This window comes from Panthera pardus, unplaced genomic scaffold (assembly GCF_024362965.1).
Source record: "Panthera pardus isolate Hobbes unplaced genomic scaffold, ASM2436296v1 HiC_scaffold_13, whole genome shotgun sequence".
NCBI lineage: Eukaryota > Metazoa > Chordata > Mammalia > Carnivora > Felidae > Panthera > Panthera pardus.
Genome location: NW_026526688.1, coordinates 151,680,115 through 151,693,782, shown reverse-complemented (window position 1 = coordinate 151,693,782; position 13,668 = coordinate 151,680,115). Strand labels below are relative to the sequence as shown.

Below are 13,668 nucleotides of genomic sequence, written 5' to 3'. Positions count from 1 at the left end.
TTGGGACCATAAGACACTTTCCACAGAAAGTAGGGCTAGGATTCAGCTCCCTGACTGGAGATGGGCAAACTGAACTCTAGGGCTGTCAAAACTCCTCCTCTGAGGATCCAAATCAGACAGATCTCTTCCCTTCCCTGTTTCCTAGTGAAGTACACTTCTCACTTGGCTCTGCAGATGAGCAAAACCCTTGGTTAGAGTTACTCTTCGGGCACTACAGGTATGAACTTTGTCTGCCATGATCCATGTGCTGGTTGTTGCAGTCCCCTTCCCCTTTCTCCATGGCAGGAAGATTCCCAGTGACCGAAGCCCACGGATTCTCCTGCAGTTCCCATGGTGTGAGATCAGTGCAGGGGCTCCTACAAAAGTGACTCACAATGCTGGGGGAATCTTGTCCCCTCTGGGTTCTCTTTTCCCACTGGAGGAACCAGAGCTCAGGAGAGACCTCTCTGCATTGTGCTGCACTGGCGTGGGGAGAGGAAATGTGGTCAAGGTGTAGCTGTTTGTCTAATCCTTCCAGTGTAGTCTGTCTTGGTCTATGTGGTTTGTGGAGGTGCTTTGGCCTCAACCAATATTCTAGGATTTTCTCAATTGTGTCTTGTTCTTGAATAGTTGCTAGTTGTTCTTGTGAGGGGGACAGAAGTCACTGACAACATATGTCACCATCTTAGTGCCATCATTCCTCCAAGAGACTTTCTTAATGGGATTTCAGGTATACAAAGCTATTTCTAGAGTTTAGTGTGGGCTAGGGATTGGGAACTGGGTTGCTTATATACTAAAGCAACAGAAAACAATTTAAAAAGTAAAGAATACATGCTCTGAAGTGGAAAGGGAGCAATGTATAGGAAGAGATCTTGCCTTGTGCTAATGGGGTTCTGGGCAATGAAGAGAGGAGATGTCAACATGGGGCATATCAGCACAAGAGTCTTTGAGCAGTTTATCAGGTATTTATTGCGATGGAAAAAAAAATCCAGAGCAGCGAATGACCTGAATAGAAAATATCCCCTGGACAGTACATGAATTTTTGTGTGTACTTTTATGACATTTCCCACTGTCTGGAAGGCGCCATTACTTAGATAGGGAGGGCAAGAGTAACTGTGGATATCTGGAAGAGTTTAGTCTATGGTCTCTCCTGGCATAGAAGAGTTGGTAAGAGCAGTGCTGGAGTCAAATATACCTGGGATTGAATGCAAATCTCTGCCACTTTCACATTTGTAACTGTGGGTAAGTTATTTAACCATTTCCTGTTCACTTTCCTCGTGTAAAACAGAAATATACTATTATTATTATTATTTCATAGGCTTGTTTTGAGGAAAAGAAATAAATTTATATGTAAACTACTTAGTACAAATGTCTGGCACAATGTATGCCAATAATCAATGTTATCTATAATTATGGTTTACAGGTATGTGTACTCATTTACACGCAAATAGTCATACATTTCATAAACAGTTCTAAATACAGTACATTCTAAACTTCCTTTCACCTGTTTATGTTCACCTATGTACAAAGGATAAGCCTTCACAGAATTCTATAGAAACTTTTCTGAAAGTATAAAAAATATCTATTTCCTAGTACTATTTCAAATTCTGAATATAATTGAACAGACCAGAAAATTGTATATTTCAGACTAAAACAGTGATGTCAAATTTTAATGTCAGACATTTGTTTCAGGAAACTTCTAAGAATGTAATTCTCTGAACTATCCACTGGGTCATTTCAATGACTATCTACTTATCTATTTATCTATCTATCTACTAGGTAAAACCGGCAACATACTACGCTAGAACTAAATACCTAAAATATTTAAAAATATCTCTTGATATATTTTGTGGCTAATAAGCAACATGTGACCTCTACCTGGGTAATAATGAGGTAAAATGCAATATTTACAACCCATGATCCTTATACTGACGGTTTTCTATTTCCTAATCAAATCCCAGTATTCAATAGCAAATAATGAGGAAACAAGCATAAAATTCAAATAACATCATGTCATTGATTTTTATCTCAGACAGCTCTATGGAATATTTTCACATGAAATACTTCTTTTAGACTGTTCTCCTGTCCTAGTTTCCTTTTAATCATCCAGTGCAAGACAGATGATGACCTGTAATTGTGAAATCTTTTCTCAAATAGCCCATATTTCATAGTGGGGGGAAAGACAGGGCTTTAGATCTGTGGCATACCTGCTTTGCTCTAGGAATTTTATCAGGCAACATATACACATTATTATTTTATTTTCACAACAACCTTGTGAGTGGGTGTTAATACTTCATTTGAACTATGTGGAATCTGAGGTAGATGGTTCAAGACCATTCCACTAATACAGGGTAGAGCTCATTTCATGGTCTCTACATCTCCCCATTCTGCACTACCCAGTAAGAAGCACAATTATTGTGAAGTTAATTAAAATTAAGCTATAGGGCCTTCAAGGACATGGGCCACTTCGATGCCAGTGAGGCACTAGAGAAGTGTTCACCAAATCCATAATTCTGTTAGATTTGCAAAAGTGAGATATTTTTATATTCCTTGTCTTAAGGAAGTTTCCTCACATAGTATAAGCCTAGAAACAAAACGGCTGCACACAGTTCTTTCATGTATCCTGCTCCTTACCAGGCAAGTGAGGTGTCTGCATGCATGCACTGTGTGGGGCTTTAATCAGCACACTCTCAGGACTTTCATTTGTGAAGTGCTCCACCAAATTAGAAAGTTGTTTCATGTTGCTTGTTCTCCACAACAATTACGTAAAGCAGGCAGTACCAAATTACAAATAAATGAACTGCAATCAAGAAAAACAAACAAACAAACAAACAAAACCTAAATGAGTGTCCACAGAACTTCAGGTTGATAAGCAATGGAGATTAGCCAAAAACAAAACCAAACCAAAATCAAAGGAACAAACAAAAACAAGATGAGTTTGTTTTTGAATTTCAAAGTCTGAGTTTTTCTCTTTGCTTCTTTTTCTGTAATTTTATGACATTTAATCATCTTCCAACTTTTGTTTCATAAGCTTACATCAAAAAGCAGTGGGTCGGCTCGGTGGCTCAGTCCGTTAAGCATCTGACTTTAGACATGTCATGATCTCATGGTCTGTGTGTCCGAGCCCCACGTCAGGCTCTGTGCTGACAACACAGAGCCTGGAGCCCGCTTCAAGTTCTGTGTCTCCCTCTCTCTGCCCCTCCTCCACCCCTGCTCACATATTCTCTCTCTCTCTCTCTCTCTCTCTCTCTCTCAAAAATAAATAAACATTAAAAACAAGCAAAAACAAAAAACAGAAAAATAAAACAGTGACTCGCAATCTGCAAGACTAAGTGGTTCTATTGTTATTGTTGCTCCCCAGCCCCTGCCAGAGAAATCAAATAGGATGCTTTGAAACTGGACATGGTTCAAACCCTTCAGACACAGCAGTTTCCAAGTATTTTCTGGTTTTCTCAGAAGGCTGCTTGTACACCCTTGTAGGAGACTCATTACACTGCCCAGAGTAAAACTCTTGAGGGAGAAGGGAGTCCACTGCTATCTTCCATAAGACCAGGTGGCCAGCCTCACCTGTCCAGCTAGCACACAAGGCAAGGGAGGACTCTGGGTGAAAGCCAGGATTTGGCTCGAAGAGAAAGCTCCTGCTGAGGACTGCTGGGCTGAACCAGTGCCAGCCGGATCTACCTGCTGAGTTTGTCTTTACACAGAAAAGACATTAACAAGCATCCTGGAACAAGAAGTTACAGCCAATGCAAAGAAAATAAGTGAGCTATCTTATAAGAAACACAAAACTCACAGAGACATCTTAAATTCCTATATTTCTGATTTATGAATTAAGTAAACAATCTGCTCTTTACCTTTAGAGACTGGGTCCCATGATTTATTTAACAGGAAACTATTGCTTGTCACCTAATTTGACATCATGACTTCTTTGGGGGTGTTAAAACATAACCAGTGTGGGTTATTATCCTCTTATCTTACTTTGACTTTGTAGGATTGGAGAGTCTGACAGGAAAGGTGGGAAGGAGGAGGGTTGGAGAGAGAGAGAAAGGGGGGAAGGAAGTGAAGGAGGAAGGGAGGCACTGAAGGAAAGAGGGCGGGGAGGGAGATGAGACAGATAAAAATAAGAGTGTGACATTATTATAAGGAAAAAAAAGACACTACCCATCTCTGAGTAAAAGAACAGACTGTATTTTCTCTAAATCTTCCAATACTTAGCCCGAAACATGTTTCCAAGTAAGAACATTTTCTCACAAAGCATATGCAAAATATTTCAAGCCTCAGGTTTTGGCTCTTTGATTTATTTTTTTATTTCATTTTATTTTATTTTATTTTATTTTATTTTTTACCAGAATCATTTACTTAACAGAGTTATGGGCTCAGTTTAGTTAGAACTGAAGACATGTGTAATGGATGGAAAAGATGGCCTGGGCAATAGTCCAGCAACTAAAACAGAATTAGAATCATCACAGACACTTTAATCCCAATTATTTAATCTGCGGGGTGTCTAACACCACAAGTATTTGGCATGACTCAACAAAACAGTAGAGTTTACAGAGAAATAGAGGAAGAAAAAAAACTAAACTGATGAAATAAAAATGAACTAAAGAGCTTTTTTTTTTTTTCATTAGGCTAGGATCTATATCCTCAAAGTGAAATAAATATAAAATTAGAATCTGTGTTGTGTGGAGAGAGGAGGATTAATGGTATTTTCAAAAATAACATATAAAACAAAACCCAAGCACATTATTAATATCAATGTCATAATGATACCACCTTGATATCCCTCCCCACTCTTTCTTCCAGCCTCACCATGACCTGTCTACACACCCCAAAACATTTACACGTGCACCTGCACCATCACCTGGCCAAATTACTGCATTCTGCTTAATAAATGTACATTTATGTAGTAAATGATTACAGCCATGAACACATGAGGAAAGAATCCATGACCTAGGGTCAACTTTTGACTAACAAAGTTTTGTAAGTTCTCTAATAGTTTATGAAACAATTCAAATGATATTAATAAAGTAACACATAAGCTGATTAGGAACTAAAGACTGTGGTTCCTACCGGAAAAGAGCAAGAATAAAGCTTAATAATTACAAACAGAACCTACTAGGTTTTCTGCAACTCAAATGCATTGTAAATGGTATTCTAATTTTTTTTAATGTTTTTCTTTTTTAGAGAGAGAGAGAGAGAGAGAGCAGAGGAGGGGCAGAGAGAAGGAGACACAGAATCTAAAACAGGCTCCAGGCTCCAAGCTGTCAGCACAGAGCCCGATATGGGGCCGGAACAGAGGAACCATGAGATCATGACCTGAGCTGAAGTCAGACACTTCACCAACTGAGCCACCCAGGCGCCCCTGTAAATGGTATTCTAAAGGCAAAGCTCACACACGTTTTTAAAGAGGATTTTCCAGCAATTTCTAAATAATAGAAATGACTCCTTAGGGTTTCTTTACATCAATAAAGATAAAAAAATATTTAAAAATTACACTAAGTTAAATGACAATAAATATCATCATGCTAAACCACAGAGTTTTCAAAAACTTCAAGTGGTATACCTACTAAATTAGTTTTATTTTACGTCTTTGTAACACCTGACATTCTCATTGGAGAAGATGAAATATTTGAGTTTTATAAAAAACAAAACAAAACAAAAAAGCAAGACCATAAATTATTACACTTTTCACCAGACACAATTCTAATTATTAAGTACCTTACAGTACTTTTCCTGTTTATATATTTATGTTTTTGCTTTCACTAACAGATTATAATCAGTAAGAATTTAAGAAGGTAATGAAAGAAGCTAAAAGGGAATTTAAAAATCTCTATATCTCATGAAATTCATTCGTTAGAATTACATTTTAAATCATTTCATTGTTTTTTATCACTATTATAATATACATTTTAAATCAGAGCTACCCCTTGATTTTCTGTGATCAGAATACATGTGATTAATAAATCCTATATATGTGAAATCTATAGCATCAGAAGAAAGATGAAAATTCCAATCAACTTTTAATACTCAACAATACCTGTGCCACTATCTATTTGTACCATGATTTACAAACAGCAATTTCATACTACAATTTATGGTGTTACTGATCCCACTATTTTTGTGGAAAGGTCTTCATTATGACACCTTGCATATGTTAATAAACATATTACCAATAATGAACTATTGTCCAAAATTTGAATTTAAAATTTTAAACATTGTTTCTTCATCAAAATAAATTTTTGTCTTGTTCAAACACTATAAAATCTATTTCATTAATTATGAATAAACAAATATCTGGAAAGTCAGAAACTAAAAAGAGAAAAGTAAATATATGATAAAGGGAGATTCTCCTAAATACTCATGCTAATTGTTTCAAAAGTTAAAAACAAACATTTAAGAGTGAATCATTTAGTTTTTAATTTAAACATTAATAGAACCAATAGGAGATTTCCAAAAGATTTCAGTAACTGTCAAATCTTCCAGTTTTCTAATTGCTACATGGTGCTTTAAAAATTATTATGAGTAGATCAGAGTTTCTCTTATTTGTCTATTTCTTATATCAAATACATCTTACTGAATAAAACCATTGTGTCTATTACTTCAAAGATATACAGTATTAAGCTTTTTAAAAATATATAAAATATTTTAATGTGTACTTACAAAGCCTTTAGAATTCATTTTATTTTTTAGATATGTTTGTACACACTTATAGAAACTAAGTGTACCGCCTTGTCTGGGATAAAATATGGGATAAAATTTTTACTGTGAATTAAAAATACTATTAGGTGTGCTTATGTATACAATAGACTACGATAACTCCTTTGAAGAAATCACCAACTGATTATATAGATTGTGATAAAATAACAAAATATGTATTTACCCAGTAGAGCAACCAATAGGAGCTATTCTGCTCAACAGATAAATACATATCCACTAGAGATTCTAACTGCAAGAATCATTCTGAGTCTCTAAGGTGACAATTTACATTTTTAGCTTTCATATTGCCTTTTTAGTAGAAATTCACTCTTTCTTGAAAGGGAAAAAAGGACAAATATCACAATCAATTTTTAATGGTTTATAATCATCAAGGCTGCATATTCAAACTTCATGTAATTTTGATGCTTTATGAAAACAACTGTGAAACTATTTTAAGATAGTCAAGAATGCCATAAATCATATTTGAGTATTTAGGTACCTCTGCTAATTCAAATCAAAACTACTCATTAGTAGAATGAAATATACTTGGTAATTTAAGTGCAAAAAATAAAGAGTTATCAATACTTTTTTACATTAGTTATTTCTTTAAGACATTAGCAGCATATTTTTCTTTTTAAAAAGAACATTAAGTTTGACTCATATATGTAAAAACAGCTATAATTAGTTAATAAAATATAATAATGCACATTATAGTCTATTTTTACAGTCAAAGGTAGGAAGCTTTCTTCTAAATGAAAGAGAAATTAAGTAGTCATTCAAGCAAATACATAAGAAAGCACTCAAACAAAGGAGATTCAAGTCAACAGCAAAAACGTAGTGAATACAACTAAAGCATAGTCATTTTCTCAACAGTAGCAATATTGAATTAAGTCAAATATTTAAATAGTTTGAGAATGTTTGTCTATAAATAGCTATACATGTAATTTTGACATTTTGTGCAGATTCTCTAAACGATCACATTTTGTAGAGAAGATTATTAATAATATAAATAATGGTAAGTTTAGTAATGCATTTCTAAGTATAAACAAATAAACCCTTTTCCCATACCAACTGTAACCTATGTGGATTGAAATAAAGAATTAATAGTATTGATAACTCATAATTATACAAGAATATTTTCAATAAAAGGAGAAATTTCCATTGTAAATGCAGGAATTGTCCACCTTCTTCTCTGTCTTATGTGAGGAAATGAAATCCTCTCACCTGTCACCCTGACACCCAAGATCTCTGTTTATCTCAAAAAAAAATTTTAAAATTAGAGTCAACCCTCTGCCCCCCTTTCATGTCTTATAAAGCAAAAAGTCAAAACTCTTGATGGTCTGTTCTACTTCCAACCATCTAAGATTACAAATGGGTAATTGCTCTCTTTTTTTGTTTAGGAGTGTCCTGGTGAGGGAATGATTTTAACTGTCCCTTTTCTGTGGGGTCCTGCCCGTTTATCTAAAAAGAAATGAATTATAACAGGATGACAAGGCCACAAAACAAAGCCATTTGGTTTTACAAATCTATTATGTCCTCCAATCTGTTTTATGGGCCTGGTCCTATTATAAACCAAGAAAAACCCTAAAACAAACTCCGTTTTCCTTTCTTTCCATTGAAAACATCTACAATTTTATGATTGTTTAACAGTTTAGCCTAAAATTTTTTCACTCTGTGTGTGTACATGTGTATTTTTTTTCCCCAAAGAGCACCTCCACCCCACTTTCTCAAACATACAAAACATTCAGAGACAAGAAACCGGACTTTTCAAACACAAACTGCTGACAACTGTCAGAAGCACTTTACTGGGACATTACTGACTGTAGCTTCAATGAATTAAGCTTGATTCACTGCGGGTGAATCATTTTCAATGCAGAGCTGTTCAGCAGTAATTGGCCAAGAATCCCTGCTGTGAAAAGCACTTGTCAAATAATGCTTGTTTACAAATATATCTCCAGACAGCAAAAAGTGGCAGTTACTGAATAAGTTCAGGGCCACCTCCAATATTCCTAACAGTGGACATGCTCCCTTTTCTTATTAAATCTATTAGCATTTTCACTTGTTGATATACTTGCTAATATTTGTCCTGCTTGATCAATCTTAGAAGTTTCTTGCTAAATATGCCTCTGAAGTATTTTATAATAAAAGTTTTTTTGCATTACACTGCAGTTCAAAGGTTTCTTCCACATGTAATTTATGGCTAATGTATGCAAAAAGACAACTAAAGGTATATTTATCTTATCTTAGAATTCACTCTAAAGAGTACATTTTCTTCCTCCAACTGTCTTTTATCCAACATATCCTAACATGTATTCCATCTCAATTTAAGATTCTAGATATATGTTTGGCTTTTCCTTTTCAGTTCTGCTTATTTATGCCTACCAAGGTTAAAATTTTAAAATGACTGGAATAAAAATTATAAATGTAAATTCACATTTATTTCTATTTGCCTTGAATTTTTTTCTCACATGCTGGGAGCATTCATATTATACACATATATAACATTATATTTATATATACACATATATACACGCACACACATATATATACATACTATATATATATACACATATATATACATATACTATATATATATATATATACACACACACATATACACACACACACACACACACACACACACTAGTCTATAGCATCTATGGTTTGCAAAAGCAAAGTATATGTGAGCAAGTTATTAATGGATGCAGCACATACATCCAGTCATTCTGTCCCTGATCTTCCAAGACCTTCCAGAAATAATCAAAAACAAACTTAAAAACCCCAAATGGAATCTTTAAATAAACAAACTGCTCTTATTAATATCTTAATATAATATTGTTCGATTTATAATAACTCTTACAGGCACAAACAAAAAGGGGAGAACATAAATTTTATACAAGAATAGAAGTAATGGTCTGAGATGATACTAATGGAAAGATGTAAAACTGTTGGGTAGAAATGGGATGAATGAGGCGAAGTCATATAATTAATACGATTTTGTTTCCTATTATGTGAAATAGTGATAGACCCCTGCAATCCCCACCTCACTATAGCCCAAGTTTTGCCGTGTGTTGGACTAGCTGGCGAAATGACAATACAACCTGTGGGTGTTAGGTCTGTGATGTTAACCAGTCTACCTTCCCCAGGATTTGAGCTCTGCTTACAACACCTTAAGAGATCGGTGCTATTTCCTAGCTTCCCTCCATTTCCCTCTGCCTCTTCCTCCCGGCGCAATCTCAGCCCTTGTGCCCATTCAGCGTCACCCTCCCGGAGACTTTTTTTCCTTCCCTAACCATGAGCTTCTACTCCCTTTCATCTCTACATAAACCCCTTCCCTCATCACACCTGGGAGAGAAATTGAAATATAATGGGAACAGGAAAGGATGATTGGCACTACTACTACTATTACTCTTTAAATCCAAACCAGGATGCCCCTTCCGGTGGAATAAGGCAGTTAATAAAAGGTCTTCAAACCTTGTCATAATCCTCCGGACTTCTAACATAATGAATCTAACATGAGAGGTTAATAAAAGGACTAGTAGTACTTAAAACACTTCTCCAACTTTATCGGGAAGGGGGAAAAATGCAGATTGCTTGGGTTGAGCACGGGAGATCGTCGATAGCCAGACGACTAGATAGGTAGGTAGGTTAGGTAGACAGACGGACAGAGTGAGCTACGCAGAATCCTTAAATCAGATTTAAAACAATAAATTGTAAGGATTACAGACAGAAGTTCATGGGGTGGGGCAGGGATCTGGATCTGCCCTGCTTTCACACGGTTCCTACAGAGCTGGCAGTGCTCCTAAACCAGCTCAGCGCCTTCTCCTCCAGCCACACAACCCGTGCAAGTCACGAGGACACACACGACCCCGAGGCTGCTGCTTCATCTTTCCGGTCCAGCGTCCCCTGCCCTAGGAGTGGAAGGGATTTTTTTTAAGGTTCTGTGCCTCACTCTTGGCATCCGGAGCCTCAAATCGAAATCCCAGTATTCCAGGAAGAGGGGAGGAGGGGTTTTTGATATTTTCGTCGCGAGGCTGACGGTTTCTTGCACCCAGATCTGGATCTGAGATGCTGCTCCCTCACCCCCCACCCCCACCCTAGAGGAATGAGCCCTGGAGCTCAGACCCAAGCGCGTTCCGGGCGTGCGAGAGGAGCGAGCGCGGCCGGAGCCGACCCGGGGCCGAGGGCTGCCGGCCGGGCGGTGGCGGCTCCGGGGCTGAGCACCGCTCGGAGAGCAGGGAGTGTCGCACAGGTGCTGTTCCCGCGAAACCCGCCCTACTCGCCCAGGAGAAAGAAGGGGCAGCTTTCAGGGTCCGGAGCGCAGGATTGGGGGTGGGGCGGGGGCTGAGGGACTCCGGGATCCGGAGCCGGCTGGAGCGGGGCTTTTCCCTCGCGGAGAGACTAGCCCCGGTGGGTCTGAGCAGCAACTTCCTGGCAGCGACACTCCACCTCCCTTCCGCCTCCCGTGGCATCCCACCTTCCCGCCTTCCACTTTGGTGTAATGATGAGCCCCCAAAGTGAAGGGCACCCCACGGTGTGGGGGCGCCTTCTGTCCTTCGCCCTTCCCCTCCCTAGAGAAATAACAGCTCTTGCCACCCACCCCAGAATAGCATGTGGCGATGCCCTAAATAACAGCTTCCAGAAGGCACTTCCCCCAAAATAAAAGCAGCCGGCCACCCCCACAATATTTCCCATCACCGGCCCCAAATAACGATTCTAAAAGCCCACCGCTCCCGAAATCGTCGCCGCTGAGCTTCGAACAGTTCTCACTCCCTCCAGCCCGAAATGTCACTTCCCCACGCGTTTAAGTGAGAACCAGCCGCACCCAACCTTCCGGCGTGGGTCTCAGACCTCTCTTTGCCCCCGCTTGCAACTTCCCAGCACCCCCCCCCCCCCGACCAGACTCGGTCCACACGCAGGGTAGTCGCACAGCGCTCCGCACCTCTTGTCAAACAATGCAACCAAGCACAGCAGAGGGGGCGAAAAGGCTAGCGAAAGCCGACAAATGTTAATTCGTGATGCGGGTTGAGATTTCGTCCGCGGCAGCAGCGTCCAGGGCGCCCCGACCCGCACTTCCAGGCCCCGCCTCGCCCCTCCGCCCCAGGTCGCTGCCGTCCCCACCCCCAACACTACCTTCGTTGCTGGGGCTGGCCAGGAGGGTCCGGAGCGCGGCGCACAGGAGAAGGCACGTCCAGAGGGGGGCCCTGCGAGGTGCGGAGTAGCAGCCGGCCAGAGACGCAGGGGTGCTGGGGTGGCCACCGCCGCCGTTGCCCGGGGGCCTCCGGCGTCCCGCACCCGGGGGCCCCGAGCCCCGCATCTTCTCCTGGCTGCCTCCGCCGCTGCTGTCCCGCGCGGCTCAGTCCGCGGCCCCGGACTCGCGGAGGGGGCGAGGGAGGCTCGCGACTCCTGTGCGTTCCCCGTGGGGTCCTCCGCCTTCTGGCACGCGGCTCTTCCAAATGCGGGAACCACGGATCCTCTGAGACGGCCGAAGTTTGCTTCTGGCTCCTCTCTCCCTCCTCTTCGGTGGGCTTAAATTAAATACTAGTTATGGGTGATAGTGCAGCTCTGCACTGGACCCAAGGGTGTCGAGAAGGTCCCGGGTCCTGTTTCTCTGCCTCTGAAGACTTTTAAGGGTTGAGGTCTCTAAAATGCCCCTGGGGGAAAGCTAAAGGTTCCTTTTCAGTCTTCAGGGCTGAAACGAAGGTAAGGAAGACAGGTCATCTTCAGTCAAGAAGAAATCCTCCGTAAAAAGAGGAGGAAAGGGCAGGGTGGCTAAGGATAAAGGAAAGGAGTTCAGAAAATACAAGGTGGGGAGAATACGAGAGGCGAGCAAAGGAAAAGATCCAGAGTTCAGAGGCTGGCAGGAGGAAACAGCTGCGGGCTGAGCGCCGACGAGGGGAGGTGGTGGCGGCGGCAAGCGGGCAGGCGCGCGGAGCCCGGAGGCGGCAGCCCGGAGCTGCTGCGGTTCCCGCGGCTCGGGGAGGAAGCGGTGTGCGCGCGACTGGGAGGACGAGGTTGAAACTGCACCGCCACGGCGCGCTCCTGCTGTGTCTGGAGCTCCGTCGTCTCCTCTGCCTCCCCGCTCTGCACCTCCCACCCGCCTCCCTCCTCCTCCTCCCAGCTCCCCCGCCCTCTGCTGCTCGCTGCCTCGCCAGTGAGAATCTACTGTAAGTGTGAGTTGCTTAGACGAAGTCACACACTCGCGGAGGGAAGTAATCTGAAGGCTGCTGTGGTGAGTGTTGCCTAGCGGTCTCCGGGAGAGGCGCGTGTTCCTCCCCGGATAATTAGGGCGCAGAATTCTCCTGACGGTGCCTGCGAAGACTGGGGCTCCCGGGAGGCGGAAGGGAAATCAGCCTTAGGTTCAGCCGGCAGCCCTTGGAGAAGCGGGTCCTTTGGTTTGGCACAGTGCCTGCTGCCCATCGCAGGCTTGTGGCATCAACAACCTTGTCGTCACATAGCCACGTATTCGCAGAGGTTGTGCTGGTCCGTGGCTAGTTTCTTAAACACCCATATCACTCACTGCTGCTCACCCTTTCTATTCTTCCAATACTTTTGGCAGCTGGGATGGGATAATTAGTCAACATTTTTTTCAGAAGTAAATTGTCGAATTTCTAAATATAGACACCGTGGCTATGATTGAAATTTCAGGGAGTCAAAGAATTCGACTTCCTGAATTTTGCAGTGTGCCAGGTACTTTACGATATATTGATTTAATTTATTAATTTCATTGATAGGATGTGTTAGTTTTGAGAAATTATATGATATGAAGCTATATGCAGTTAATTCCAGTGAAATTAGCATGGGTCAAATAATTTCAGGGTTTAAAAAATACTATTTTAATTTTGTGTGTTCTGCATCGAGAAACTTACAAAACAATTACAAAAAAAGCAGTTTAAAACAATTGACTTTCTATGCTTCACCTCTATTATGTATTCTCTTCCTTTAATATTTTTCTTCAATTTTCTCATTCATTCTCTCTAAGAGATAACATCT

General features: G+C 40.7%; 1 protein-coding gene across 8 annotated transcripts in view; it reads right to left on the bottom strand.

The window, feature by feature from the left end:
* The window catches only part of EPHA5 (EPH receptor A5), a 344,576-nt gene extending 332,584 nt beyond the window's left edge, over nucleotides 1-11,992 (bottom strand). For all 8 annotated transcript variants that reach the window (XM_019468625.2, XM_019468637.2, XM_019468628.2 and 5 more), the window contains exon 1: nucleotides 11,809-11,992. In XM_019468625.2, coding sequence (XP_019324170.2) covers nucleotides 11,809-11,992 — 184 coding nt within the window. The remainder of the gene's footprint in view (nucleotides 1-11,808) is intronic.
* Between the last annotated feature and the right edge of the window lie 1,676 nt (nucleotides 11,993-13,668).